This window comes from Syngnathus acus, chromosome 9, assembly GCF_901709675.1.
Source record: "Syngnathus acus chromosome 9, fSynAcu1.2, whole genome shotgun sequence".
Classification (NCBI taxonomy): domain Eukaryota; kingdom Metazoa; phylum Chordata; class Actinopteri; order Syngnathiformes; family Syngnathidae; genus Syngnathus; species Syngnathus acus.
The window spans coordinates 5,633,860-5,657,486 of NC_051094.1; the positions used below are offsets into that span (position 1 = coordinate 5,633,860).

The following is a 23,627-nucleotide window of genomic DNA, read 5'->3' on the forward strand; positions in this document are numbered from 1 at the left end:
ACTTGAACCACTAAAATCGCAATACTTTACATTTTTTTGCAATGAATGACTTTTTGCTTCACTTATGTGGTGCACTGGGAACTATCACCATGAATGTCTGCCTGACAGGAATGAAGTGAGTCATGCGGCGTAGTGACTGGAGCTGTGCTCATAGTGCAATTGTGACATCAGGAGAGATCTCCAAGAGGAAGCACATGACCACACAAAGATGCTTCACACGCGCTCAATGAGTCGATCGTCTAGCAAAGCACTTGGTCACTGTCTCAACTGTTTGGCACTTAAATTTAATTAGCAGTTCCACTGCGCCAACCCAGTTGAATAACAGACATGTATAAGTCACACATATCCACCAGACTACACGCTCAGAAGGATTACATGACAGCATTTGTGAATCAATCTAATCATGTATAGGAAATGGAAGTGAAATTTCACAGAGAAAACAGTCGGTTAGGATTTGTTGATTCACATAAAACTTGCATCCCTGTTCTGCAAAAATAATTAGGTTTCACTTCAATATTCCACCTCTGCCTTTTACCGCATACATTTTTTATGCTTATTTTGTCTTTTACTGCCATATCCGTTTTACAGTCAGTCACGCAGAAAGGATTTCAAAGCGGTTTCTGTGGTTTGGATCGGTAATGTGTACTCTCGGAAGCTATTGTTGCACGTTTGCATGTTTCAAAGATAAGCTAGTTTCAGTCCAAGTCGGGAAGATACGTACATATAGACGGTAAATGTTCCTGTAAATGAGACTTTGCTGTGAATTTCTTAGGATCATGGCATTTTGTTCCAGACATCTTTAGGCTGACTTCCACGTTATCAAAAATAGTCTATTTAAGTGATTTTATCTTTACATTAGTTTGATAATCTTATGTGGGGAACCTATGCAAACAATATACAGGTCAAATACCTTTGGGGCTTGTTTGGAAGAGCATCCCAAAAAAGGTAATAATAATAAAAATTCGGTTTTAGGTAGACTTTTTTTTTTTAACAAAAACAAGACTTCTTTTATTTCTCACATTTTCAACAGCACTGTTCAGATCAGTGGTGGGGAACCTGCGGTTCCTGGGCCTGTTATGGACCATCAAAAGCGTTTTAATCTGGTCCGCCCTATAATTCTTAAAAACAAATAAAACATTTGAGAAACTGGGATAAAAAAAAAAACCACAAGTGTCAAATAAATGACTATCAAAATGCGTTTATCGTAAATCGCAACATATTTTCCTGAATTTAGGGTAGTCCTCGGACGACTTGAAACTGAAAGGTTTCGCACCCCTGATTTGCGCAACTTGAATGCAAGTTTGAAGAAAATGAAAACATAATAAAGACACACATGCACGCACCTAATATGCGGACCTTTATCGTCAACCAGGTGAAGTGCGAGCGCTGTTTTTTTGGGGGGTTTGCCGATGTGTCCATGTACCACCTACACAAAGTACATCCAGAAGTTGAGCCCCTCCTCACCCACCCCCTACGCAATAGAAAGGAGCTTTTCCTTTCAGCAAGTTGAGAATTATTTTCTTGGTCTTTGGCGTACATCTTTTAACGAACGCATGTCACAGACATGTTATTTATCTATTTAAATTATGGATAAAATGCAGAAAAAGCGAGTCGGCTTTCAAATGAAATATCCAGATCGACCTAAATTGTACTTTGCAGGTGATCTATTGAAATACAGTACACATCCTCCTGTTCAACGTTTCAGCACTTTTTGCCCAACTTGCTGTTTTTGCTTCTTTCTCAACAAACACCTGTTGTAAAAATTTCCATTGACTTTTGCTAGAGTTGTGCCCCAAGTATTGAAACATCAAACTGTTGGACATGTGGTTAGGTACTCCTGTAAACGTTGCAGTGCATTTTAGGTTCGTCCTTAAATTACACCCAAAAACCGGACTTACCCCTTTTTATGAATGGCGTACGCCTCCTTTATGGACAGTGGAGGTTTATAAAGGTGCCAAGGTCTCCCTTACAAGCCTGCTTGCAGCGAGCACACAAGAGTCCCATTATATTCACAGCAAATGGAATTTCATTCCTCCGTGAGACACGCCATATGTCCACCCATGGCACGCTGTTGTAAAAAGTCCCTCCTGCTAGGCAGCATCAAACCTAAAAAGGCTTTGTGAGTAAGTAAAGTGCATGTGCTGCCTCCCTACCCAATTGTTCCTCCTACCGGGGTCATTCTGTGAGGGGAGGTGGGGGGTCGTTCAGTCAGTGCTGCCATAGTGGTTGGAATTGGGTGGGTTGTCATGTAAACCGGTGTGCTGGCCTCCTTCCTCCTGGGACACGCCCGCCTCGAGGGGCTGCCGGAAGAAGTTGGACACACAGAACACCTGCAGGAAGACAACTTGTCAACCCCAAAACACTAAGTACTCTGAACTCAAACAGAAGACTAAAGGACTGATTCTACTCCTGTCCTGAAATGTGCTTAACTACAAAAGTCAAACAACAAAGGGGTGGAACCCACCGTGAAGGAGGCCACAGCGCCGCCCTGCAGGAGGCCGGCAAGTACGTCGGTCCAGTGGTGCTTGTAGTCGGACACGCGGGACAGACCCACGTAGACGGCGGTGGTGAGAAGAAAAAACTGCATGGTGGGCCGTAGAAGCCTCGCCCACTTAGTCTTCAGCCTGGCATGGATGTACAACTGGCGATGGCAGAAAGTCATTTCATTGCTTTAAATTAGACATACAACGTTATTGGCAATACAGGCGTGCTTTCATTTACAAGAAGGGCACTATTATTTGTGGCCCGAACCCAAATGATGAAACTGTGTTCGCAAGCCACGCTCTCAAGGCAACGGAGGAAAAATTTCGCCATTTCGGTAGAAACAGGAAGTCAGGCAGACATACTAAGGAAATTGATCTGGCACACTCATCGCTCCAAAATTAGTGTTTGAAGTATTATTACGTCCCACCAAAAGGTTCTCATTTGTTTTAAATACAAAAGAGATTTTACTTACAGCAAGAAACAGCATACAGTACATGGAGAACGATGAATGACCAGAATAGAAGGACAGCCTACAAAAGAAGTCAAGAAAAATGTCATCATGAGAAAATGCTCACGTTGTAATTGGGAGACAGCTTTAGAAGACATATACGGTATACAGTCATGAGAGCGTAGTGATGTTTATACCTGGCTTCCTCCACCAGGAACTGGTCCCCGGTACAGGTGATGTTCTCCACGTATCCACCAGCTTTGCAATTGATGAGATCCCACCTGGGCTTGCACACGGCAAGAAAGTGCGGCCGCAGACGCCCCACGGAGTACTTGGCGATGTCCGTCAGCGACTGGCTGGCCGCCGCCCCGAATAAGTAGCAGCCCACGGCCTTGTAGACACACGCTGTGTATTTGTGGCCAAGCGTCTTGCTCTTGGTGTGGGACAGGTAGATAGACAGACACTCCCCACAGATGATCTAGAAAGAAAACATGAGCGCAAGGGGAACAATGGATGCTGCCACCAAAATTACAGATTTTTCTCTGCTTACAACAATGAGCGTGAAGGGGATCATGACCCCCCCAAGGAGCTGGTAGGAAATGGTGTCCTCTTTGAGGGGGTAGCGGATGGACTCGTCATCACAGAAGAAGCCTCGTTTGAACGGGCAATGCTGAGGAGTGAGGATGAAGAATGGGAGTCCCACTGATGGAGGACAAGAGGAGACGCAAACATGGATTATAGAACATTTAAAACATTTACTGGAAAATTAAGACATTTTCCTGGTGTGCTGTTCCAACTTTGCTAAACACGTGGGGTGAATTCAATTATGTCATTTGTTGTGTTAAATTATGCTTAATATCTAATGTGTTGGCTTTCATTCAGAGATACTTTAATCTAATGTGGAGAAGTGAGGGAAAGGAGTTTAGTACAAATGCGGGCCACTTTCAACACAGAGATTCTGCTTTAAATGAGTCGTGTGGCGGTAATCTGCCCCTGCGGTGATATTACAAAACATCTGATGACGATGACAGAATGAGAAATTGGATGACGTGATTTAACAGCAAAATACACAAGTACATACAAATGAGGGAAATAACAGCAATTAGTCACATGGAACAAAACTGACTGTTGTAGATACAGACAGCACATAGTAAAGTCAGTGCATCCATTCTGATGGTGCTGCAGGTTTCTTATGATTACAAAGCAAATACAGTAGTGGACTAAAAATATAACTTGGTCCTGGAAAATTCACAGAGGCACACACAAGGCGGAACATTTCCACCTCCCTGTCTGCAGTTCCCCACATCAAGCTGTGTATTTATTTATAAGCTGTTAACGCCGATCACTTTATTAAAATATACTTCAGGAGTAACATACTAGGACAAATTGTAGTTTTGTTTGCTACTTCTAGAAAAAGAGTTAAGGGTAAATTAAAAAGTGATAACATTCACATACCGAGTATGAGACAAGTAATGTCCAGCAAGATGTATGGAATCCCAGAAACTTCAAACATGTTGCCTTCTTTTTGTTATTAAAAGGGGGGACAAAAATCAAGAATAAAACTCAAGTCCTGTAGTCTTATTCGATAGAACACACCACCTTCATGGTGGAATCCGAACGAAAACAGGGCGCTTTCAATAAACGCAAAAACCAAAGTAATGCAGCTAACTCGCCGACGCGTGGACAGCTTCACGCCATTCAAAGTTGTCCCGGAGCATCTTTCCCTGGTCGCCTTTGGTGAGAGCTTACCGGTGTGCCACAGAAACCAGCACCTTGCTACCGTTCTGATTAATGACGCCTTCGCGTTCTGCTGGGAAACCAAAAACTCGCGACAGTCACTCCAGACACGTGACGTTAAAAGTAAAAAAAAAGAAGAAAAGGCATATATTGGATATTCTAGATGTAGTACGCGACAGATATTACTCCAGTTATCAATTCCTGTTCCGTGCCCAAATCTAATTTATTACGTTGAACAAATAAAAGAAGAAAATATTGTTCTTAACTTTCCGTTTTTTTATGCACACTGAAGGCAACGCAATATACGGAAATGGAAAGTCAGAGTAGCCAATCGGGTGCCAGTCCTGCCCTCGGACGATAGCGACCACGAGGCCCCGCCCTCCTTGCCTGTCATTCATTCTGAGCTATTGTAATGAGGTTTAGAGGAGCCACAGTGTTATTAGAAAAAATGCTATCGTTGCACTTTGTTTGATTAGATTTCACCTCGAGGGCATTCCACTCGTGTTTCCCATCGTGTTTTCCGTTGTGTCCCAGTGTCAGTTAAAAGCATAAGAGGCCCTTAGTTTATGACAGATTTTCTACAGCAGTTTGAATGACAACTATGAGGAGATGTATCATTAAAATATTTTTCACCATTTCATTTTCCCTGTTTGTTTTGAACACGGCGCAAAACAAAGATGTACTTGGTTGTCCCAAGTTGAGCCACCTCCCTGGTTTGTTCATAACAGTAGTGATGGTCATCCTCCTACATATTCTAGCTGTCTTTGACAATATCAACCATCCCATCCTCCACAATATATTTTCAACATCACCGACACCGCCCTCATCTGGCTACAGTCTTCATCAACAACTGCTCCAGATATTCCCTACCCACCTCCCAGTCCCAATGTGTGCCCAAGGGCTCAATACTTGGTCCCTGTGACTTCTTCCGCTACCTTGTCCCAGTTGACCAAATCATGGTGTGAAGCTCTCAAGTTCCCCTGCTACACTGATTACGTCCCGTATCCTGCTCCACCTACTCTAACGTGTCAAACCTTCTCTGTGAAATCAAATCCTGGATGAAAAACAAAGCAAACTCAACCCCTCCACTGCCACAACATTGTAATCTCCAATAGTAACCCCTCCTGGCTTCAAGGAACCTGTTGAAAATAGCTTTCTTTCTTGAGAAAAACATTGCTCTCCTCCACCCTATTCACTGTTGCAGAAACCCTGATTCATACCTTAATCACTTCCTGCAGTCTTCTATTTTTTATTTGTTTTTATCCTGAACGTGTTTTATTTTCGTTTTTGTGTTCTGATTTTATAAACTAAAATATACCTGTAAAGTAATGCTATTATCTCATTTAAAAACACTACAGAATTTTGTGTTGTTTTTCAGGGGTAGGCTTCCATTCATTTTAATGGTGAAAGATGATTGGAGAATCAAATTAAATTTGGATCTCAAAGCATTACTATATAACACACATCTCCGTTAATCCGAGTACAAAATTAAAATTAAGAGTTCAATGTGCAGCCCTTCATGAGCGTCTTCCATTCCTTTCGAGGTGCGCTTGGATGTCAGCTTTGAAGAGCAGCTCTCCCAGTTGGCCGTGCGAGGCCTCGCTCATGGCCTTGGTCCGCATGCACATCTGGTACTTGTCCGGCGGCAGCTCATCGCTGCACATCTTCTCATGCCACAAGTGGAAGAGACTACGTGACGGGGCTCGCACCACCATCAGTTTGCTGTGCAGGTACTTCCTGTAGAGGTGCACGTCCTCCAGACCCCAACCTTTAATGCTGTGGTCAAAACCACCTGCAAAGGATGTGAGCGTTTAAACAGTGAACAGGAAAGTCCCCAAGCACCACAGTCATGAATTGCCTTCCTTGTCAATGTTACTTCGTTTTATTTCTCCTTTATTGTTTGCACACATTTCCTGCAGTCGTTTCATAATGTGGTTTAACTGTCACCTGCAATACTTTATGAAATCAATTATGACATCAGGGAGGGAAACAAGGACATTGAGTAGTAATGATATTATTATTATTGTTCTAATTTTTTTTTTCCTAAGGTCTTCCACCCTAATAAATGCCTTGATCTTACAAATGAGGAATACAGTCATTTTCTTTTATATCAATATATTCACTCTTGTTTCCATTTCATGTAAATACATTAATACGGTAATGCAGCATTTCTTCATCATGTTGATGAGTCATTACCTATGTTGAGGAAGTCCGACCTGTACTGGCATGTCATCCCAAAGCCAAAATCTCTCCAGAAACCTGTGTCGCGACTTATCACCTGAGACAAAAAACAGGAGTGAAAATAAAATAAAATAAATAAATAGATAAACCCCCCTTCACAGGTTCCAGGTTTTTAGTCACGCTATTTTGTGGATACATATATATGCAATTCTACCTTTGTCTACTAGATGGCAGTGTTTAAAACTGGGTAAATAAAAAATAAAGTGTTTCAAGATCAGCTCCTTTTTATTGTATTGTATAATATTGTATAATATAATATTGTATAATATTGTATATTAGAAAAACATTATTGAATGTCTTAATCAACTTCTCATTGTCTTTAGAGACTTAAAATAATAATAATAATAATAATATTAATAATAATAATAATAACAAGTGCCATAAATGCTATGAAACATGCCCAGAGACTGTTTAAAAAGTGTATTTCTACTTTTTACATCGTCGTTTTCAGTTATTGTGAGGTGCTCTGGATCATAACCTCCAAAAATGGAGCGGGGCATGGTTCCTTTCTCATCCATTGTCTTTTACTCACCAGTTGTTCCTGGATAGATGGTACATGAGTGTAATTACTGTAGATGATAGATGGATTGTACTGGCTGAAGAGGACCGGGTAGTACACCTTTTTGCCTGCTCAGAAACAAAGGATACTTATCAAAGACGAAAGTTTTTTTGTCAAATGTGCAAAGAGCACCCACCAGGCTCTGCATTGAGGCGACAGGAAGTCAAGAAGTCTGCTGTGAAGTGGATGTCTACGTCACAGAAAAACATCAGGACGTTTTGACTTCGCCTCCAGGCTCTGGCACCCACTTCTAAGCCCCGCCCACGTGAGAACTCCTCATTGAGCTGGATCAGCGTGAAGCTTCTGAAGCGGGTCTCCCTGGAGGAGGAAGCTTTACATCAGAACTGGGAACTGTGTGTCAAGACCTACTGCCTAAATTTAAGCAAACATCCAATTATTGGTTTTCTCTAAAAGAGGAGAAGTTGCGCAGCTACCTGGTTGTCTGATCCAGGATGGCTTTCACCTGGTCAATCTGCTCATGGCCAAAGTAGACCACTGTGAGATGGACCCTACCATCCTGCTGGATGCACACCTCTCTGCACAACAACAAAAAATCACAAGTACACACACAAGAACATAATCACCATCAACAATGACATATGATGTGAATTTTTCCCGCAATTTACCTGAAGTTGTGAACAAAATGGCGGAATGTATCCGCCCTCTTGGAAAGCGGTACAATGATGTTGATGAGCATGCTGCGTGTGTCCACTAGCTCGCTCTTCACTTTAACCAAAGGCCCGAAAGGCCTGAAGAGAACCGTCTTGGCGTAGTCCCGCGGCCCGTCGCCTTTGAACATCAACTCGTACACAGTACCTCGGTCCCGTTCGGTGCGGGTCAGCCCTGTGAGTACAACAAAACACTTATGCACCGAACAAAGGAATTTGATCATTTAGGACGCTATAGACGATCACCCTCGATGAAGTCTGACGGGGAGAAAGTGCGCTTTCTCCTGCTGGTGTCCACGTGTTGCTGAGGTCCATTGAGGACATGCAGTGCTGTCTCCATGCTGCCTATCAGCTCATCTCTGCAGTCCTTCCTCACAGGCCTCTCCATGGGGTGCCTGGTCAGACCCGTCTCCAACTGGTACACCCTGAGGGGACACGCCCACTTACCATACACTAATATGGTAATCGGTATTACCATTTTGATGAAAATGGATGATTCTTCTAGAATATATTTTTTACACAAGTGGGGCTACATTCTAAAACTAAAAACAATGCAATATGCATGCCAGGTTAAATAGGTGTTCCTAATTACCTCCGCAGTGTAAAAGTGTCAAATGGGATTAAGACGTATTCATTGAGTAGCGTCACGCCCGTGTTGACCTCGGCATGGTTCAGCTGTGAGCGGAAGAACTCCTGGAAGGACACATTTGGGACAATGGAGGGAATGGAGTGAACACAAAAACAATATAACAGTACTCACAATCATATATTCTTTATCCTCAGAGGAGCATGACTAATGTTATTGATGAGCTGTGACTTCTTAATGTACACATCTGTCTGAGACTGCCCCCTGGTGGCCAAGGCAGGCACACCAGAAAGAGCAACAGAATTGCCATTCATTTTTATGCAGTGTAACAAAAACTGTTAAGACTTTGGACTCTACTGTAGATTCCTTTTAAGCGCAATATTATGGAGTGCTATTCCTCCTCATTAAAATACAAATTCATGGGGGTGGGACACCTACAATGAATTAATGCAATTTCCATGTCAATGAGCAAAGATGATTTGGAATATAAACAATTCGAGTTCAAAATGAACCTTGGAACCACATATGGCCCCCGGGTCATAGCTTGGTCACCTCTAACATACGGCTCCATCCCAACATTCCTACCTTCAGGTCGGACTGCGTGGGGGTTTTGTGCAGACTCTCCAGGCCCTGAGGCAGAATGCCTTTAATTTTGGCTTTGTCCAGTGACTCCTGGAGCTGGAGAGTCCGCGCCTGGAGAGCCTCCTTGAGCTGCGCTATCTGCTTGCCCAGGCTGTCAATGTAATGCCTGTGGGAGTCTTCCCTCTCCTGGAGCAGCGCCATGTAGCCTTCCTTGCTGGTGGTCCCCGACGACCACAAGGGGTCTCGCCGGGGGTCTCTGGATGAGGGTCTGCAGACCAGCAGGTAGAACAGAGCCGCACAGCAGCAGAGGCCCGCCGCCACCAAGCCCACCCGGGCCAGCAGGGCCAGCAGCCATCGTTTAAACATGGCTGTCCTTCAGTTTGAAAGATGACCACACCAAAGTCATGTGAATATGCAAAAACGAACTAAGAATTGATCCATACTATAACTCCTGGAATCATTGTTTGGATATAACTTGGTTGATTTGGACCTTTTTCATAGAGCAGCATCTTCGCAAAGTGTGACTTTTTTAGCAGAATCCAGCACAGATGAATGAAGCTCCTAAAATCACAGAAAAATATCATTTCAAAACTTTACAAATGAACAGTCAATTTGAGGGAGAGTGTTTGTATTTTATTAATTGTACAACTTGAGTTTTTTTTAAAATTTATCTTCATCTTGTTTTGAGTAAGAAAATAGTCGCACGGTATTTATTCTGTAATTTTTTGTTGTCTGTGTAGAACTTTTGGGCTAATACCATCATTTAAGTTGGAACAACATTAAATATAGATTATTTTTAAATATTCTTTAAGATAATTTTCACATTCGCAAAACTCAGTCTTTTGAAGCCTTGAAACTTTGTTTGTAAATTAATTAGTTGTTTTTCCACTGCGTTCTGCTAACATATATTAACAGGCACAATTTTATTTATTTATGTATTTATTTAAATACACACACAGACACAATGGCTGCTCGTCTACCATCTTTTAATGCAATACTACTGTGTAGAATGACAGTAAAAAGCACTAGAAATCCTGCTCTCACTTGTTCTGCGAGCTGAAAGTGCAAACCTGCCCTCTGAATCTCAGAAACAAGCTTGTCTCTGTGTATTTGTGTGTATGTGTGTGTGTGTGTGTGTCTGTGTGCGTATTCCCATCATTGGTTTATTTGCAGCACAGTTGCGTCTTTATTGCACAGGTAGAGGCCAATCCCATGAAAGAGCTGCCTATGTTTCCACGTCCACTCCCAGTCCGTGTATGTGTGTGTGTGTGTGTGTGTCTACGAGAGAAGTGTGTTGTGAGTACAGATGCATGCATGCATGTGTTCTTCTAATGCACTTGGAAAAGATTTGAGAATTAACACTAGAAAACATAGTCTCTTTCTGGAATCTTAACAAGCAGTAAATTATAGTGTCTCTCAGACAAACATGACAGCACACATTCACTTTTTCACATTCTTAAGCTCATGAGTTGTAAAAAAAATACTTGTACTCACTCAAGTAATCACCTAGCATCCAATTCCTCCTCCTCCTCCAAAGCATGTGTTGTGAGAATTTTTGGTTGTAGAAATAAAGGTGGGAAGGTTTGAAGTTACCCTGAAGAAGCAAAGTAAGCTTGCATCCTCCTCCTCTCTCATTTAGTCACCACCTACCACCACCCCCAGCAGGACCTCCCACCAAAATGTTCTTCCGTTCCAGCCTCACCCTCAAACAACATAAATAGCAGTGTAAAATGTACTTTTATGAAAACATAGATTAACTGAAGCGGATGTAAAGATATTCATTGTTTGGTCTCATGATTTAATGCTACAATCACATAAATTGTACTGCTCCTTCTGATGTGCCTACCTTGGCCACGAGGAGGCAGTATAGTACAGTTCTCAACTGAGATTCCTGAGTACAAAATCATTTTTTTCATCTGACGGTGGCGCGACTTGCAATCCTGTCCAGACAAAATGAAACTGTTGGAAACAGACACGTAGATTTAATGTTGCTTCCAGTCATTTACAACAGTTACTTTACAAAAAGTGGACAATTCTATTTGCACATGAATTGCACAGTGACACACCTTGTTTAAATAAATTCATTCGTGCTTTGTGACATTTGTGCTCAGCTTAGGCAGTGTTTTGCTGAAGGAAAAAACTGTGGAATGTAAAATACAGAAGCACCAGTAATCACTTGAGAGGGTGCCTCTGGGGTGATCTGTCTTATGTAAAGTGCATTTGTCTTCGAGATAGAACCACACAGCTGTTGCAGTCCCGGGACACTTCATTAGGTACACCCGCACAATCTACCGAGGTCCAATATAACATTGTTAAATTGAGCAAAAACGCTCCATAAACCAATGTTTTATATTTTATAATATATATTCTATTTTTATTTTTTTTTTTAAATATAATGTATTTTGTCTTTACATATTTTATGGTAAATCAAAGCTATTATTGATTTTTTAATTCTACTTTATTGTCATAATTATTTCAAATATTCAAATTGAAATAGTACATTTTAATAAGTATCTTTTTAATAACTAACTTTAATAAAGAAAATTGTAGTCAATATCATAATGTAGTGGGATAAAATGTGTAAATACCAAATTTATATATATATATATATATATATATATATATATATATATATATATATATATATATATATATATATATATACCTGCTGGGGGTGGTGGTTTTTTTTCCACAATATTGAGCAATCTCAATTGCTAGAAATAGATTGAAAATGTAAACAATACAATAATTAAATAATAATAATAATACATATTTTAATTTGATTTCCTAAAAACCTAATAGTTTTGGACACGTGAGGATTCCACCTAACGAAGACTTTGTGTTTATTCCCCACAAAGATTGAATTAATAAAAAAAAAAAGTTGTTGTACATGTAGGACAAATTTGTTATACCTCATCTGTGTAACATTGTAGTTCAAGTTATCATTAAAACAAAACACTGTATTTGTTCATTTTTGATACCCAGTATGTCCTTGCTCCAGTGCTTTGTTCTCTTCAAAGGTAGTCTTCTTCACAACATGTCGACATAATAATGCTCTTGTGCAAGTGTCTTGAAAGTCATCGATTAGGTCAACAAAACATAAAAATTGCTGTTGACCTCCCTTGAGGGGAAAATGAGATGATGTGTGAGTGGACAAGATTGAAAGAAGCGCAGTTGGAGGGACGCGTGGGTGGCCGCGCATAATCCCCACACCAGAAGGCGCCGAGCCGACGGGTTCCAGTCTCGGGGGCGGTTGCCAGGCAACAGCATCCCTCACCAAGAGGGACATGTTATTTCTTTTCTGGGTGCTCAGCTCACCCCAAGTGTTGTCGTGTTGTTACCGCAGCCGTCGAAGGTTGAGCCACCCGTCCCGTCATGTGGCGGTAAGCTCACCGACACCGCTCCGGCCGAGGCGGGAAGCGACTTGTTGGGTTATACGAGTTCGTCCAGAAGGGTGCCGATGCTGTGGTGCTCAGGGGGGCCGGCGATGGGCTTGTTGCACATGGGGCAGACGCAGCGTACCTCCAACCACTTGACAAGACACCTGTGTGTAAAACAACCGGTGAGCCTTAAAACCCGTCAGTTCATCCAAGAAGTGGTTCTCGGAGAAGCCGACAAAAATGAAAGGATTCATTGATTGATTCATTTATACAAAAGCAACCAAGTTGCTCAAAATGATGTCATCATTACTTGTGGAAACTTCCCCCGACAAAAGACACAATGGGAGTGGACGGCGAGACTGTTTTTAGCCGTTAGCGGCGGAAGTTACCGAAATCCTAAAGCAGCACAACTGAGCTTCTTTGATGAGCTTTTTCTAAAAATAGATTTGCATAACAATGGAGGTAAATGAAAATTTGTTTCATGGGTGATTTCCTGCTTATAACAAAGACGGGTGTGACATAACAACCACAAAAAAAAACACACACACACACACACACACAGTCTGTACTTGTGTACTCACTTTCGATGGAAAGCATGTTGGCATGGCAACACTCCCAGCTCGTCTTTCACTTTAAAGTCCTCCAGACACACCGCACACGTCTGCTGTTTGAATGACAGACAGCACACTCAGCACGCTCCAACCCATTTACATCTACGGCCATTTCATTCTTACCCCGTGCACGTTCAACTTCTTTGGATCTCCTTTCAAAACAACCTGTAGAGTCACACGAGACATTCATTAAACATACTTCAATGACAGTCAATGGAAAAGACAAACTGTTGAGTCTACCTCTCTGTATCCAAAGCGCTCACTCTGGGCCTGATGTCGAAGTTTGCTATTGGAGAAAAGGTGAATTGAATCCATGGAATCCAAACGCCACCCCACAAAAAAGAAACAATGGAGAGATGCTTATCAGTGTGCAGGCTGTGTCTGATTAAGCAGCTATTTTTATATTATTGACACACACAGACAGTACACACAAGATTGTGAGACCAAATGCCGTCTTGTCGAGTGACCGTTTCAAGAAGGGAAATAACAATTATCGGCTGTTTTTGTCATTGGGCTTATTGTTTTGGCTGATTGCTTTTTTTAGCGAACCTCCATGCGCAACAATGTGAGGATGCAGCTTTCATATGCGTGCGGGGTTCCCATGTCGAGAGGCCCATGAGAAGTGGGTTAAGCGTGGAAGGGGGCATGATGGACATTTCTACAGCTATTGTGTGCGAGAATTCAAATTGGAAATGTCCTCAGTTCTTATTGGATAAAAACACGTGTGTGTGTGTGTGGGTAAGACTTGTATTTTTTGGTCCTGGCTTTCCCACCACGTAGCACGCATGAAATTGGGAAGGAGGGATAACGGGAAAGCTACCCCCTACCCGACCGACAAAGACCGGCATTCATCACATGAATCAGTCGCTCTATAAATGAAGCTTTCGCTCGCACTCCTTGCCTGCTCCACCAGCAGCATGTTAATATACGCACCGGAAGTGACTCACCGCTGATGACTCACGACGAAGTGATCAAACAAGGTTTTTAGGAGGGAGCTACTTGAGAAACAATTGAGGGGTCGCTATGGCTTTTAATAGCTTTACTTGTGACAAGTGTAGCTGATGGTGAAGGACATGATTTTATTTCCATCCATCCATCCATCCATCCATCCATCCATCCATCCATCCATCCATCCATCCATCCATCCATCCATCCATCCATCCATCCATCCATCCATCCATCCATCCATCCATCTGTATTTGTGATGTTTTCCCTGACCCTGACGCGACCTTCCATTTGTGCATTGTGTGAATTAAATGGATTATGTTTCCTTCGCCATATTCGGATACCCAGTAGCCTTAAGGAAATGTTCTGTGTGTGTGTGTGTGTGTGTGTGTGTATGAACTACCTCCGCTTTATTTATTTTCTGCATTTTCCCCTCAGTTATGTCAACATTGCACAGGGTGACAGTTCTGCGGGAGGCTTCATGTTGCCCCCCCCCCCCCCCCCGATCTTTCCTTCTTCAAAGAGTTAACAAAACTGTAAAACGTTCAACCAGGTGTCCTCACCTGATGAAGTAACAGCAGAAGATGAGGCTGAGGATGAAGACGAAGATGCCTGTGCCGAAGATGACCATGTAGATGTTGAGCGGCAGGTCCTGGAAGGTGATGGGTGGCATGGCGCACGATTTGTTGGAATAATCCAGAACCAGACCACAGAAGCAGCCTATGTGAGGACAGAGAGACCCCTAACAGAGTTCAAATCACATCGACATAATAATTACACCTAATTGGGTGAAGATACAGAGCCACACCACTGTTATCATCCCAAAGCCTAAAGGTAAGCAGAGCTGCATTGAGTTTTGTTGAATGCACAAATTGACATTAGTAATCATCTCTGTGTACGCCTTGTCCCACACAACAGCCCTTCAGACTGAACATATCATTGTTTCCAAGTCTTGAACTCCGCCACAAACAGATGGTGTTTCCATTGCAAGTGCCCTCCTTTGTCTCATCACGCTTTACTTTGATGCTCAATTCCTGTGTGCTCTTTGCTCAAGCAACAAAAGAGAATGTCGCCGTATCGCCAAGGTTACAGGAAGAGAACTGCGGGAGGAGGGGAGGGGTTGAGGACGATGTCTGTTGACAAGCAAGCGGCAAAACGAGGCATTCGTAGCTGGCCTTGTGTTACAAAAGTGATATGTTTGAACATCTAAGCCTGTTCAAAATAATTGCTGATTTCCTGACAGAGGCACAAAAGACAGAAGCACGCCTGCCGTTTGCAAAGACTGTCAAAATGTCACAGCGGGGCTTTGTCCATACAGTTGAGAGACATGCATGGGCCAATGATTAGATGGATGAATACATGAATGCACGAGTGTACACAAGGGTTGGAATACTGAAAGAAATAGTGTGAATGATGGACAGATGTGGAGGAATGGAGAAATTACAGACAGGCAGAATGTGGAGAACAGTAGCGGACTTTGAAGGAAAACCTGATTTACACATTTCGAGCAAGAAAGGTAAGACAAAGGAAGGTGGATGGATGGATGGTAGTTCTCACAGAGATCATTGAAATAATGAACAATAGTGGGCCCAAAAGCCTACCCTGGGGCACACCTTTTGAGACACAAAGATAAGAAGAAGACGTGAATGATGGATGCATGAACCGGATAGATGGGATGAAGATAAATGCCAAAAGCAGAATGAACAATGATGAAAAGGAGAGAGGATAGATGAATGGACAGCGACCTTTTCATTCCTGAGGTATTGTTTTCTTTGTACTCTGTTTTCATATTGATCATGGTCTCATTCACCCCCCCCTCACAACAAAAATAACATTCCATGTGGCATTTGACTCCCTCCTCTCCGCCAAAATTGAAGCCCCGAGGGGATCGATAGCGACGCCTCTGCACTCCATTCTGTCTGAACGAGCTATTAATCAGCACTCGTCAGCGTCCTGCTGCCGACTTCCGCCGCAAGAAACAACTTCATTACCCGACGCGAGGATGCGATCACCCTTGGCGACGGCGTGCACACATGCAAATAAATGAACAGACGTGCTGATGACACCTGCGAGCCGACGACAGACGCACTCAGTAAATCTGGGTCAAGCGTACTGCACGTTCTAACCTTATCGCTGCTGTCTACACGCATGAGTGCACGCATGTTCTTCATCCACGTTTGCGTGCACGGGGAGCTATGAATGTTAAATGGGTCATTTTCATGGTTGATGTGGAAATGACTAGGAATTAAGAGTAATGTAACAGGACAACTCTTTTCGGCCTACGTCGACATCCGTCCAACTGTAGGAGTTTGCCGTTTTAAAACTAGCAAGATTTGAATGTAGCCTCAATTCAATTCGCTAAATGGGCAAAGTAAAGGTGAAGAACCCAATCCTGAAAAAGCTACTAAGCTTTTTTTGCCCTGGTGGTTTTACTGACCTATATATGGACAACACTAGGGGCGTGGCTATAGGGATAACATTAGCAAAAAGAATGATCCAATAGTCATTTTTGCATGCTAGACATATTACGGTGGGAAAGCCCCCGTGTGATTACGGATCTCCTCAAACAGCTCCTGGCGGGGTTTTGTCCTATTTTACACACAAAACTGCTGGGGTGAGCACCAAAGACAGCATCAAATATTCAACAGTTCGCTTGGGGAGGAGGAGGAGGATTGTCAAAGGCTGCTTTGCTTGCTACAACAAAGTAGGTTGAACCCAAAGCATCGTGACATAAGATTTTGTTGACACAACATTTGATATTTAATACAGAGCCACTGTGAAGTGAATGTACACGAATAAACGTGTCTTGTGATCCTAATAATCCTCACATTGCTGTTTGCGGTCATTGGCTTGTCAATGCTTTTCATACTTAATACAGAGTGGTGATTTTCTTTGTGAGCTTAATGAATCTATCCAGTTGGTGCTCATTTTGGTGAAGGTGAGCAGTAGCCCTTGTCAGCAGGCTTTGGGGTGAGAGGTAGGTTGCATCCTATTACATAGCACAAATTGACAAACAGCCATTCACACATATTAACACCTCAACTTAGCATGGCTGGGTTTTTTTTTTGGAAGATGCAAGCAGCTTGGTTCATAGAACCTAAAAAATGCGAGGCAGTTATCCTGGTATATAAGTGTGCCACATTTCTTGTTTTATAAAACCACAAGTGATCATGGATCAATAAGACCCCCCCCCCCCCCTGCAGGATGTCATTCTTTTGCCACTTTAAAAACAGGAGGGGACTTGAGCAACACAAAGGGACGAATTGTTCGTGTCCAAACAGCAGCAAGACTGCTGCGCCCAAAATGAAGCAAGCTGATTCATGTGGTTGTTATTCAGCATCATCTTATCATCATCATTTCACGGCAAGAACACAATTATGAAAACAATGAACACATTGTCTGCATGGCTTTTCAGCTCTTTTTTTGTTTTGAAGCTGCACTACATTTGATGCTTACCGTTGCACCACTGGGAGGGGTGCATCAATGCATCGATGGTCGGGGGGGAGGTCTCTCTCTTGGAACGTCCGACTGCTGTTTCAAACAAGCGGATGACAGACCTCAACAAAGTGCCCGGCAGTTAAGATGAGGTCATCCAACAAAGTCAAGAGCAGATGAAGACAAGCGCGCACGATCCAAGCTGCATCGTCCTCTGCTTCGTCCACGCTTGACCACTCCGCAAAGCGCGAGGAGGGTGGGGGGCGTCAAGTTAGTCGTCCAGGGTCTATTCGTCACGCTAATTCCTCATACGGACGGAGAGACCATCAGCATCTGTGGGGGAGACTGGAACACTGTCTCAATTTTTTTTTTTCAGCCTCCGCCCTCTGCCTCCCCCTCTCTCCCCCGCGGGGACAGTGACGTGCATGGGGACCAATGTGCGTGCACGTCGTCTGCACTCACGAAGTGTTTCCCGACATCCGAGGTCGTCCTGTGACTTCCTCTTTTACTCGAAATTGGACAAATACTCCAATCAACTTATATCGTGTATCATCGCTTCTCAAGGGGTTAAGAATCAGATGTGCACCCTCCGCCCCATTTAAAAAAAATATTACCTCTAAATTAGATTTGAAAAACAAACAACTTCAAATATATAATATACAATTCGTTTCAAGGAATACCTGCAATGTTAAATTATTCGATTCAGGTTCTTTTTGACCCACTAAGGGTTAAGAAGAAAAAAAAAAAAATCAAACTAATGTGAGTGCCCATGCCTTGCGAAATTCAACCTTTTTAATGACAGAGAAATTTCAGAAGAAATAGATCTGCTCATAACCGCTGAAGTTTCCCGCAAAAACGGGCGTGTAGCTGTAAATCAGCTTCAAGGCCTCCTCCTTAGGGTCATCAAACTTATGTAAACTTCTCCTCCCTGCAAAAAAAAAGCAGAAATGAGATAAATGTGATTCTTCTATTACTAAAAGCTTGCACATGATAGAACACTACAATAAATACTTGAAGACCAATCGTCAATCAGCGTGAATATGCATGCGAATGATTGTTAGTCTAGACGTGCCCTGGCGGGTCAGTCGGCTGGCATAAGCTCCAATTCCCCCTAATGAGGACAAGCGCTACAGAAAATGGATGGTTAGACGAAGCAAGTGAAACTAGTTCCAAAACGAGGTCTAAAGCCGACCTGCGATTATTGCTTGTTTGATCTCATTAGGAGGCTGACCTTCATTGACAAAAAACTGGGCCAGGAGTGACGACAGCTGGACGGCGTGAGGAGAGTGGGGAAAGCTCAGTGTGTGGTCCCACTGAAAACGGTTCACCTCTGGATGCCACTGCACCCCGTAGAAGGGAAATTGCTTGCCTACAATTACAATATATAAACGTTGTTTACTTCACATTCACCAATTGGACAAAATTATCGGAACACCAACACTGTCTCCAAGGTGCATCTGGGTAAGATGATTGGTTTTTCACAAACCTTCGATGGTCGAGATGAAGTTGACGCCATTTTCACCAAAATTTGTAGAGACCAAGGAGAAGAAATCCATCAAATCTTTGTTTTGCTTGAAGGCCTGGGTACAACATACTATATTAATGACAGTTGTTAAGTTAAACAAAATAAGTGGAAGAGTGTTTTGTTTTTAACAGCTATGATTCCTCCTACTCATTTTCGAGCATCCATTGTTTTTTTTTTCGTTTTTTTTCAATTTGTTGGTTTTTTGTTTGTTTGTTTCATGGACTTAGATATGACACTTTAAAGTGTTATTTGTTTTATTTATTTTTTCCCTATTTTCATGTTTTAAATATGTTCGAAATTAAGATATATCAATAAAAAAACAGCTACTTTTACTGCAAGTCCATAATGATGAAAATGACCAGTGAGAGGTTCTCTTTGCAAAGCTTTCATCAGCTCCTTGGGGAAGCCATCAAACATGCGACTGGAGAAGGCCGCTGTAAGAAAGGAATAAAAGACAAATTAATGAACCCAACACTCGAGCCGGACCTCAAATTTGATCCTCGTACCATATACTGATGCACTATATGAGGCGATCAGACAAAACAAACCTTGTGTTAAGTTGAGAGGCAGTGCCACATTCACAGCTGTGGCTCTGGTCAGCAGGTTGTGGCCAGACACCAGGACTGTGAGAAGCTGCATGCCCAAGCACGTACCCCACACTGGGAAGTAATCTCCTGCCTCATTGGCCTGTTATGTCCACATAACATACATAAGGAAAAGTAGAGCAGGCCAGACTCCGAAATGTACTCAAGCATTGAACGTGGTCACGTTTTAGGTGGGTAACGATGAAAGTAAAGCTCACAGTAGGCTACAAACCTTGAGAGCGAGTTGATAAAAAATCTTTGACACCCTTGCAAAGTCAGACGTCTCAAGATCGGAGGCGCCGCCGATGAGAAGGAGACTGAAACACAAATCACGAGTCAGAGCGGGATGCGTCAGTTGACTGGTGATGCGATTAACGTTTGCTTACCCGTTTATCCTGCTAAAGATGTTTTCATACTGTGCGGTGGTGAGCGTCAGTCTGTGAGGGTGAAGATGAAAATAAACACCAAATGGAAGATTTCAAATATGTTTTGAATGTGTTCTCAACTGACTTGATGGGCATCACTCTGCTGCCAGCAGACTCAATGTACTTGACATAGGAAGCGGGTATGTATGTGCTCCCGTATTGTTTCATCGCTGCATCTGAAACAATCTGAGTCAAAATACCTGCAAGGAAACAAAAGAAACAACAAAAATCAACTGTGGTATAGTATGTTAGTGGCTGGAAATATTTTTCCTCACATTATAAAGACTTCCAAATACGATGTGTAAGATGTGTGTCTGTTTTCAATTTGATGGGGTTTTTTTCTGGTTTTTTTTTTTTTAAGATTTTGAATTTCAAGTTAAATTACAACTTGAAATGCTTCAATTTTTGGATTTAAATTCACTTTATTAATGTGTCGGAATTTTCAATGAGATTTTTTAAAATCCACTTTTTTTTACATTTTGAGGTTTTTGCATTTAAAAGCAGTTTCATTATTAGACTTGCCCATCTTTTACTACACACATGAAATGTGAATATTTAATCACATTAATTTTCCAACCAAATCAATAACAACTATCTCCTCTATCTAACTCGTACCGTGCAGTCACCACTTGCTGTTCTTGTACTTACCAATGACGGGTCTGTCATTCACAATGTTCTGGTTGCGTCCAATCAGCTTGGCCTCGTGAGAACAAAAGTATCCCCAAACAAAAAGAACACCAAGAAAAGAGCACAATCGCATTGTAAAGCCTGAACTTGGATTCAATTCAAATGAATCAAAAGTCTTTCAGCAAATTAGCACTGGTAGAGGTCTAAAAGTTCTGCCGACGTTCTGTTGAATGAGGAAGTCAAATGTGACTAATCACGTGCACATGTACACAAATAAGTGTGGACTCTTTAGGAGGAAGGACACGTGCTTGTAGTAGGACATAGTGTGTAAAAACACACCAGAGATGATTTTTGTGCAACGTGGACAAAAGTGGACAAAAACTGAATTTTGTATTGACCATTTATTATTCATAAGATACTGCATTATAATAAGCTGTTGGATCTATTGCGAGGATAAAGAATATATGCCTGTGAATATTGTAACATTTTACATGTGATAGTGTGCTATTTGTGTTCAAATGTCGATCGTTTAAAGTGTTGTGAACCTGCACCTATCAATTCTAATGGTTTTAACTTTTAACCATCTATAAATGTAAACATGTTGCCACATAATGCATTAGTCTTTTTGGTAGACATGTGACTGAGGTCTTCCAACTCATTAAGGATTTCAATCCTTCTCTGGAAATAAAAAGTAAAAAAAAAAACGGAATTATGTTTGTATATATATGTATGCAATTTAGAGACAACTTACCTCTTTGCATATTTATTTCCTTACTAATATCTTGATACACAACAGCCAGCAGTTCCTCTTTTGACTTCAATCCATCCAAAAATACTGCAAGTGGAGTGAGAATGTTTTCAATATATAGGACCCCCCCTCAAAAAAAACCCATCACTAGTTAAAACAGCCATGTCCTCGTCATTCCGTCGGAGACCCACCGATACCCGTTGCCGTGCTCTCCATCTCCTGGCGGTTCTTCAAGTACATAGGCCATACGTGTCCATCAAAGTAGCCTGGCGGGTCAGGTGGCTTGTATACCCTCAAACTGTTCATTCCACACAAGCAATGCCTGTATGTTTATATATGCAACATATAAAACAAAAGAATAATACGAAAAAAGCATTTACCTCCGTCTCTCCTTGCAGATGTCATACGGTATTTCCAGGAAGTATCTTTTGTTCAACAGCTCATTCAAAGGTCTGCAAAAAAAGATTTACCATTCTTTATTTATTATACAATACGTTGTTCTATAATGGGAGCCCAATGGCAAAATTCATAACAATTGGAGCATAAATACTACAGCTAAAAAAAAAAAAAAAAACTATTACATTAATTAGATTTAGAGAGGTCAAATTAAGTTCCACTTGTAGCACACATTATGTTGTTCCTGAAATTACACCTGAAAAACAAATATCCCTGATATTTTGTGATAATCGCTGCCTTTGCTAACCTGTGATTGAATATCAGGAAACCTTCCACAATCAGCACAAACACGTGATTGGGTGATGGCATCAACTTCTCCGCGGTCTGATCCACTTTCTTCCAGAAAGCTTGCGGATCTCTTCGCCAGTCGTGCACACAGCTCATCATGTCGTCCATGTTGAGAGAGTCCAGCGCTAGACGTGTGTTGAAGAGTCAGGTACAAGCAGCTGGTTCAAATTCTTACAGAATATACTTATTCACAATAGATTGTCTTATAAAGTGATGAGCAACATTTTGGAAAGATGACTATATTTGCTGCATGTGCCATTCTTACTGTCATACTGCTTGAAGCCATTACTATCCACTGACACCACAGAATCATCCTGGACGAAAGATTATCAAGTTGGAGAACCCATATTTTTCACAAATTTAAAATATTTGCCTCAGTAGTTCACGGATATTGAAATAATCACTGATAGAATTTTGTTCCCCCACCCCGGAATGAGTCTACCTTGAAAAATGAATCCTGTGCAATGATACAGCTGTTGGGTATCTTCTCCTTCAAACTTCTAGAAAGAGTCGATTTTCCCCCATTGGTCATTCTTAAAGAAAAGAATGATGAGAATATTTTGGGGGTGGAAACCACACCCAGCTAAAAACAGTAGTATACGTCAATTGAACTATAATTATTTACACTTATGAGAAATGTATATAACACGCAGGGCATGGTTTCACTCGCTCACGTCACTTGCCTGACTCACATTCTCCATTTTTACATTACACATTTTTCTTTGCTGCAAACGTTGGCATCTTTATTTGGTAAACCAAATGGCAATAAATAAATATATATATATATATGGAGGAAAATGCACGCCAAGAAAAATGTTGAGTACTTACCCACCCACGCCTACTATTAGTGTCTTCATATTCATTGCGAAAGTCATTCGGGGGAGGTTAGCAATTGCCTGCTATGCTTACAGGTAAATAAAAAGCTCGTATCATTGGGGGAAAAAAACAATATGCATGAAATAACGGCGGTAACGCATGCAGCTCTAAACTACATTCAGAATGAACTTGTACTCATTCATAACTTCCGTCTTCCGACCCTTGCGATTGGCTGGTTTCGGTATGACGTCAGCATAGGTAAACGCGTAAAAAATGTAAATGAATAAACAAATACATTCATTATTATGCTCACTAGGGTCACGGGCGTACATAATATAAATGTGAATAAAAATAAAATGAAATAAAAGTGAAATATATAAAATTAAAAAGAACATGAATCTATGGGAATAAAAAATACTCATTTAAAATTATACACATGCATACATTATTGCAATGTATTACCAGAACAACTACAAACTACC

General features: G+C 41.7%; 5 protein-coding genes across 7 annotated transcripts; all 5 read right to left on the reverse strand.

Annotated features, from left to right (window-relative positions):
- Positions 1-263: 263 nt before the first annotated feature.
- LOC119126773 (phospholipid phosphatase 1-like) lies at positions 264-4,672 on the reverse strand. Of its 2 annotated transcripts, XM_037258193.1 has the most exons (7): positions 4,388-4,672; positions 3,483-3,634; positions 3,130-3,410; positions 2,957-3,014; positions 2,465-2,641; positions 2,171-2,330; positions 264-2,106 (listed from the first exon to the last, which is right to left on the reverse strand). In XM_037258193.1, the coding sequence occupies exons 1-6, from the start codon at positions 4,443-4,445 to the stop codon at positions 2,205-2,207; spliced, it is 852 nt and encodes a 283-aa protein (XP_037114088.1). In that variant the 5' UTR covers positions 4,446-4,672; the 3' UTR covers positions 264-2,106; positions 2,171-2,204. The 2 variants fall into 2 exon arrangements, with proteins under 2 accessions (XP_037114088.1, XP_037114087.1); XM_037258192.1 differs by having other exon boundaries at positions 264-2,330.
- A 1,377-nt stretch (positions 4,673-6,049) lies between these two features.
- Positions 6,050-9,678, reverse strand: LOC119126753 (chondroitin sulfate N-acetylgalactosaminyltransferase 1-like). The gene is made up of 9 exons (XM_037258144.1): positions 9,309-9,678; positions 8,730-8,830; positions 8,384-8,562; positions 8,096-8,312; positions 7,904-8,005; positions 7,606-7,787; positions 7,443-7,537; positions 6,866-6,947; positions 6,050-6,461 (listed from the first exon to the last, which is right to left on the reverse strand). The coding sequence occupies exons 1-9, from the start codon at positions 9,669-9,671 to the stop codon at positions 6,187-6,189; spliced, it is 1,596 nt and encodes a 531-aa protein (XP_037114039.1). The 5' UTR covers positions 9,672-9,678; the 3' UTR covers positions 6,050-6,186.
- A 2,607-nt stretch (positions 9,679-12,285) lies between these two features.
- Positions 12,286-18,059, reverse strand: rnf122 (ring finger protein 122). Of its 2 annotated transcripts, none has more exons than XM_037258207.1 (6): positions 17,698-18,059; positions 14,805-14,961; positions 13,537-13,582; positions 13,420-13,461; positions 13,267-13,346; positions 12,286-12,849 (listed from the first exon to the last, which is right to left on the reverse strand). In XM_037258207.1, the coding sequence occupies exons 1-6, from the start codon at positions 17,720-17,722 to the stop codon at positions 12,738-12,740; spliced, it is 462 nt and encodes a 153-aa protein (XP_037114102.1). In that variant the 5' UTR covers positions 17,723-18,059; the 3' UTR covers positions 12,286-12,737. The 2 variants fall into 2 exon arrangements, with proteins under 2 accessions (XP_037114102.1, XP_037114101.1); XM_037258206.1 differs by having other exon boundaries at positions 13,267-13,349; positions 17,698-18,052.
- A 389-nt stretch (positions 18,060-18,448) lies between these two features.
- Positions 18,449-21,095, reverse strand: LOC119126770 (gamma-glutamyl hydrolase). Its single transcript, XM_037258188.1, has 9 exons — positions 20,859-21,095; positions 20,296-20,410; positions 20,172-20,222; positions 20,018-20,102; positions 19,750-19,888; positions 19,529-19,635; positions 19,163-19,256; positions 18,908-19,045; positions 18,449-18,604 (listed from the first exon to the last, which is right to left on the reverse strand). Exons 1-9 carry the CDS (start codon positions 20,968-20,970, stop codon positions 18,486-18,488), a joined length of 960 nt encoding a protein of 319 aa, XP_037114083.1. The 5' UTR covers positions 20,971-21,095; the 3' UTR covers positions 18,449-18,485.
- A 124-nt stretch (positions 21,096-21,219) lies between these two features.
- nmrk1 (nicotinamide riboside kinase 1) lies at positions 21,220-23,615 on the reverse strand. The gene is made up of 8 exons (XM_037258198.1): positions 23,158-23,615; positions 22,772-22,862; positions 22,595-22,643; positions 22,289-22,454; positions 21,966-22,037; positions 21,777-21,883; positions 21,589-21,672; positions 21,220-21,515 (listed from the first exon to the last, which is right to left on the reverse strand). The coding sequence occupies exons 1-8, from the start codon at positions 23,202-23,204 to the stop codon at positions 21,505-21,507; spliced, it is 627 nt and encodes a 208-aa protein (XP_037114093.1). The 5' UTR covers positions 23,205-23,615; the 3' UTR covers positions 21,220-21,504.
- Between the last annotated feature and the right edge of the window lie 12 nt (positions 23,616-23,627).

Bases quoted from the DNA above. Each gene is read 5' to 3' on its own strand.
- LOC119126773 (XM_037258193.1), bottom strand. From the start codon at position 4,445: ATGTTTGAAGTTTCTGGGATTCCATACATCTTGCTGGACATTACTTGT. The intron at 3,635-4,387 runs GTATGTGAATGT...GTCCTCCATCAG, and splicing joins CATTACTTGTCTCATACTCG to TGGGACTCCCATTCTTCATC. The intron at 2,642-2,956 runs GTAAGTAAAATC...TGCCATCGCCAG, and splicing joins ACTGTATGCTGTTTCTTGCT to TTGTACATCCATGCCAGGCT.
- LOC119126753 (XM_037258144.1), bottom strand. From the start codon at position 9,671: ATGTTTAAACGATGGCTGCTGGCCCTGCTGGCCCGGGTGGGCTTGGTG. The intron at 8,563-8,729 runs GTAATTAGGAAC...GTGTCCCCTCAG, and splicing joins GACACTTTTACACTGCGGAG to GGTGTACCAGTTGGAGACGG. The intron at 6,948-7,442 runs GTGAGTAAAAGA...TTTTTGTCTCAG, and splicing joins CATCTATCCAGGAACAACTG to GTGATAAGTCGCGACACAGG.
- rnf122 (XM_037258206.1), bottom strand. From the start codon at position 17,722: ATGCACCCCTCCCAGTGGTGCAACG. The intron at 13,583-14,804 runs GTGAGGACACCT...TTTCTCCAATAG, and splicing joins TTCTGCTGTTACTTCATCAG to CAAACTTCGACATCAGGCCC. The intron at 13,462-13,536 runs GTAGACTCAACA...GTGACTCTACAG, and splicing joins AGCGCTTTGGATACAGAGAG to GTTGTTTTGAAAGGAGATCC.
- LOC119126770 (XM_037258188.1), bottom strand. From the start codon at position 20,970: ATGCGATTGTGCTCTTTTCTTGGTGTTCTTTTTGTTTGGGGATACTTT. The intron at 19,636-19,749 runs GTTTGTTTTGTC...CCTTTCTTACAG, and splicing joins GCCTCTCAACTTAACACAAG to CGGCCTTCTCCAGTCGCATG. The intron at 19,257-19,528 runs GTAGCTGTTTTT...TGTTGTACCCAG, and splicing joins ATTATGGACTTGCAGTAAAA to GCCTTCAAGCAAAACAAAGA.
- nmrk1 (XM_037258198.1), bottom strand. From the start codon at position 23,204: ATGACTTTCGCAATGAATATGAAGACACTAATAGTAGGCGTGGGTGG. The intron at 22,455-22,594 runs GTAAGAATGGCA...ACACACGTCTAG, and splicing joins TGGCTTCAAGCAGTATGACA to CGCTGGACTCTCTCAACATG. The intron at 22,038-22,288 runs GTTAGCAAAGGC...CTTTTTTTGCAG, and splicing joins TTCCTGATATTCAATCACAG to ACCTTTGAATGAGCTGTTGA.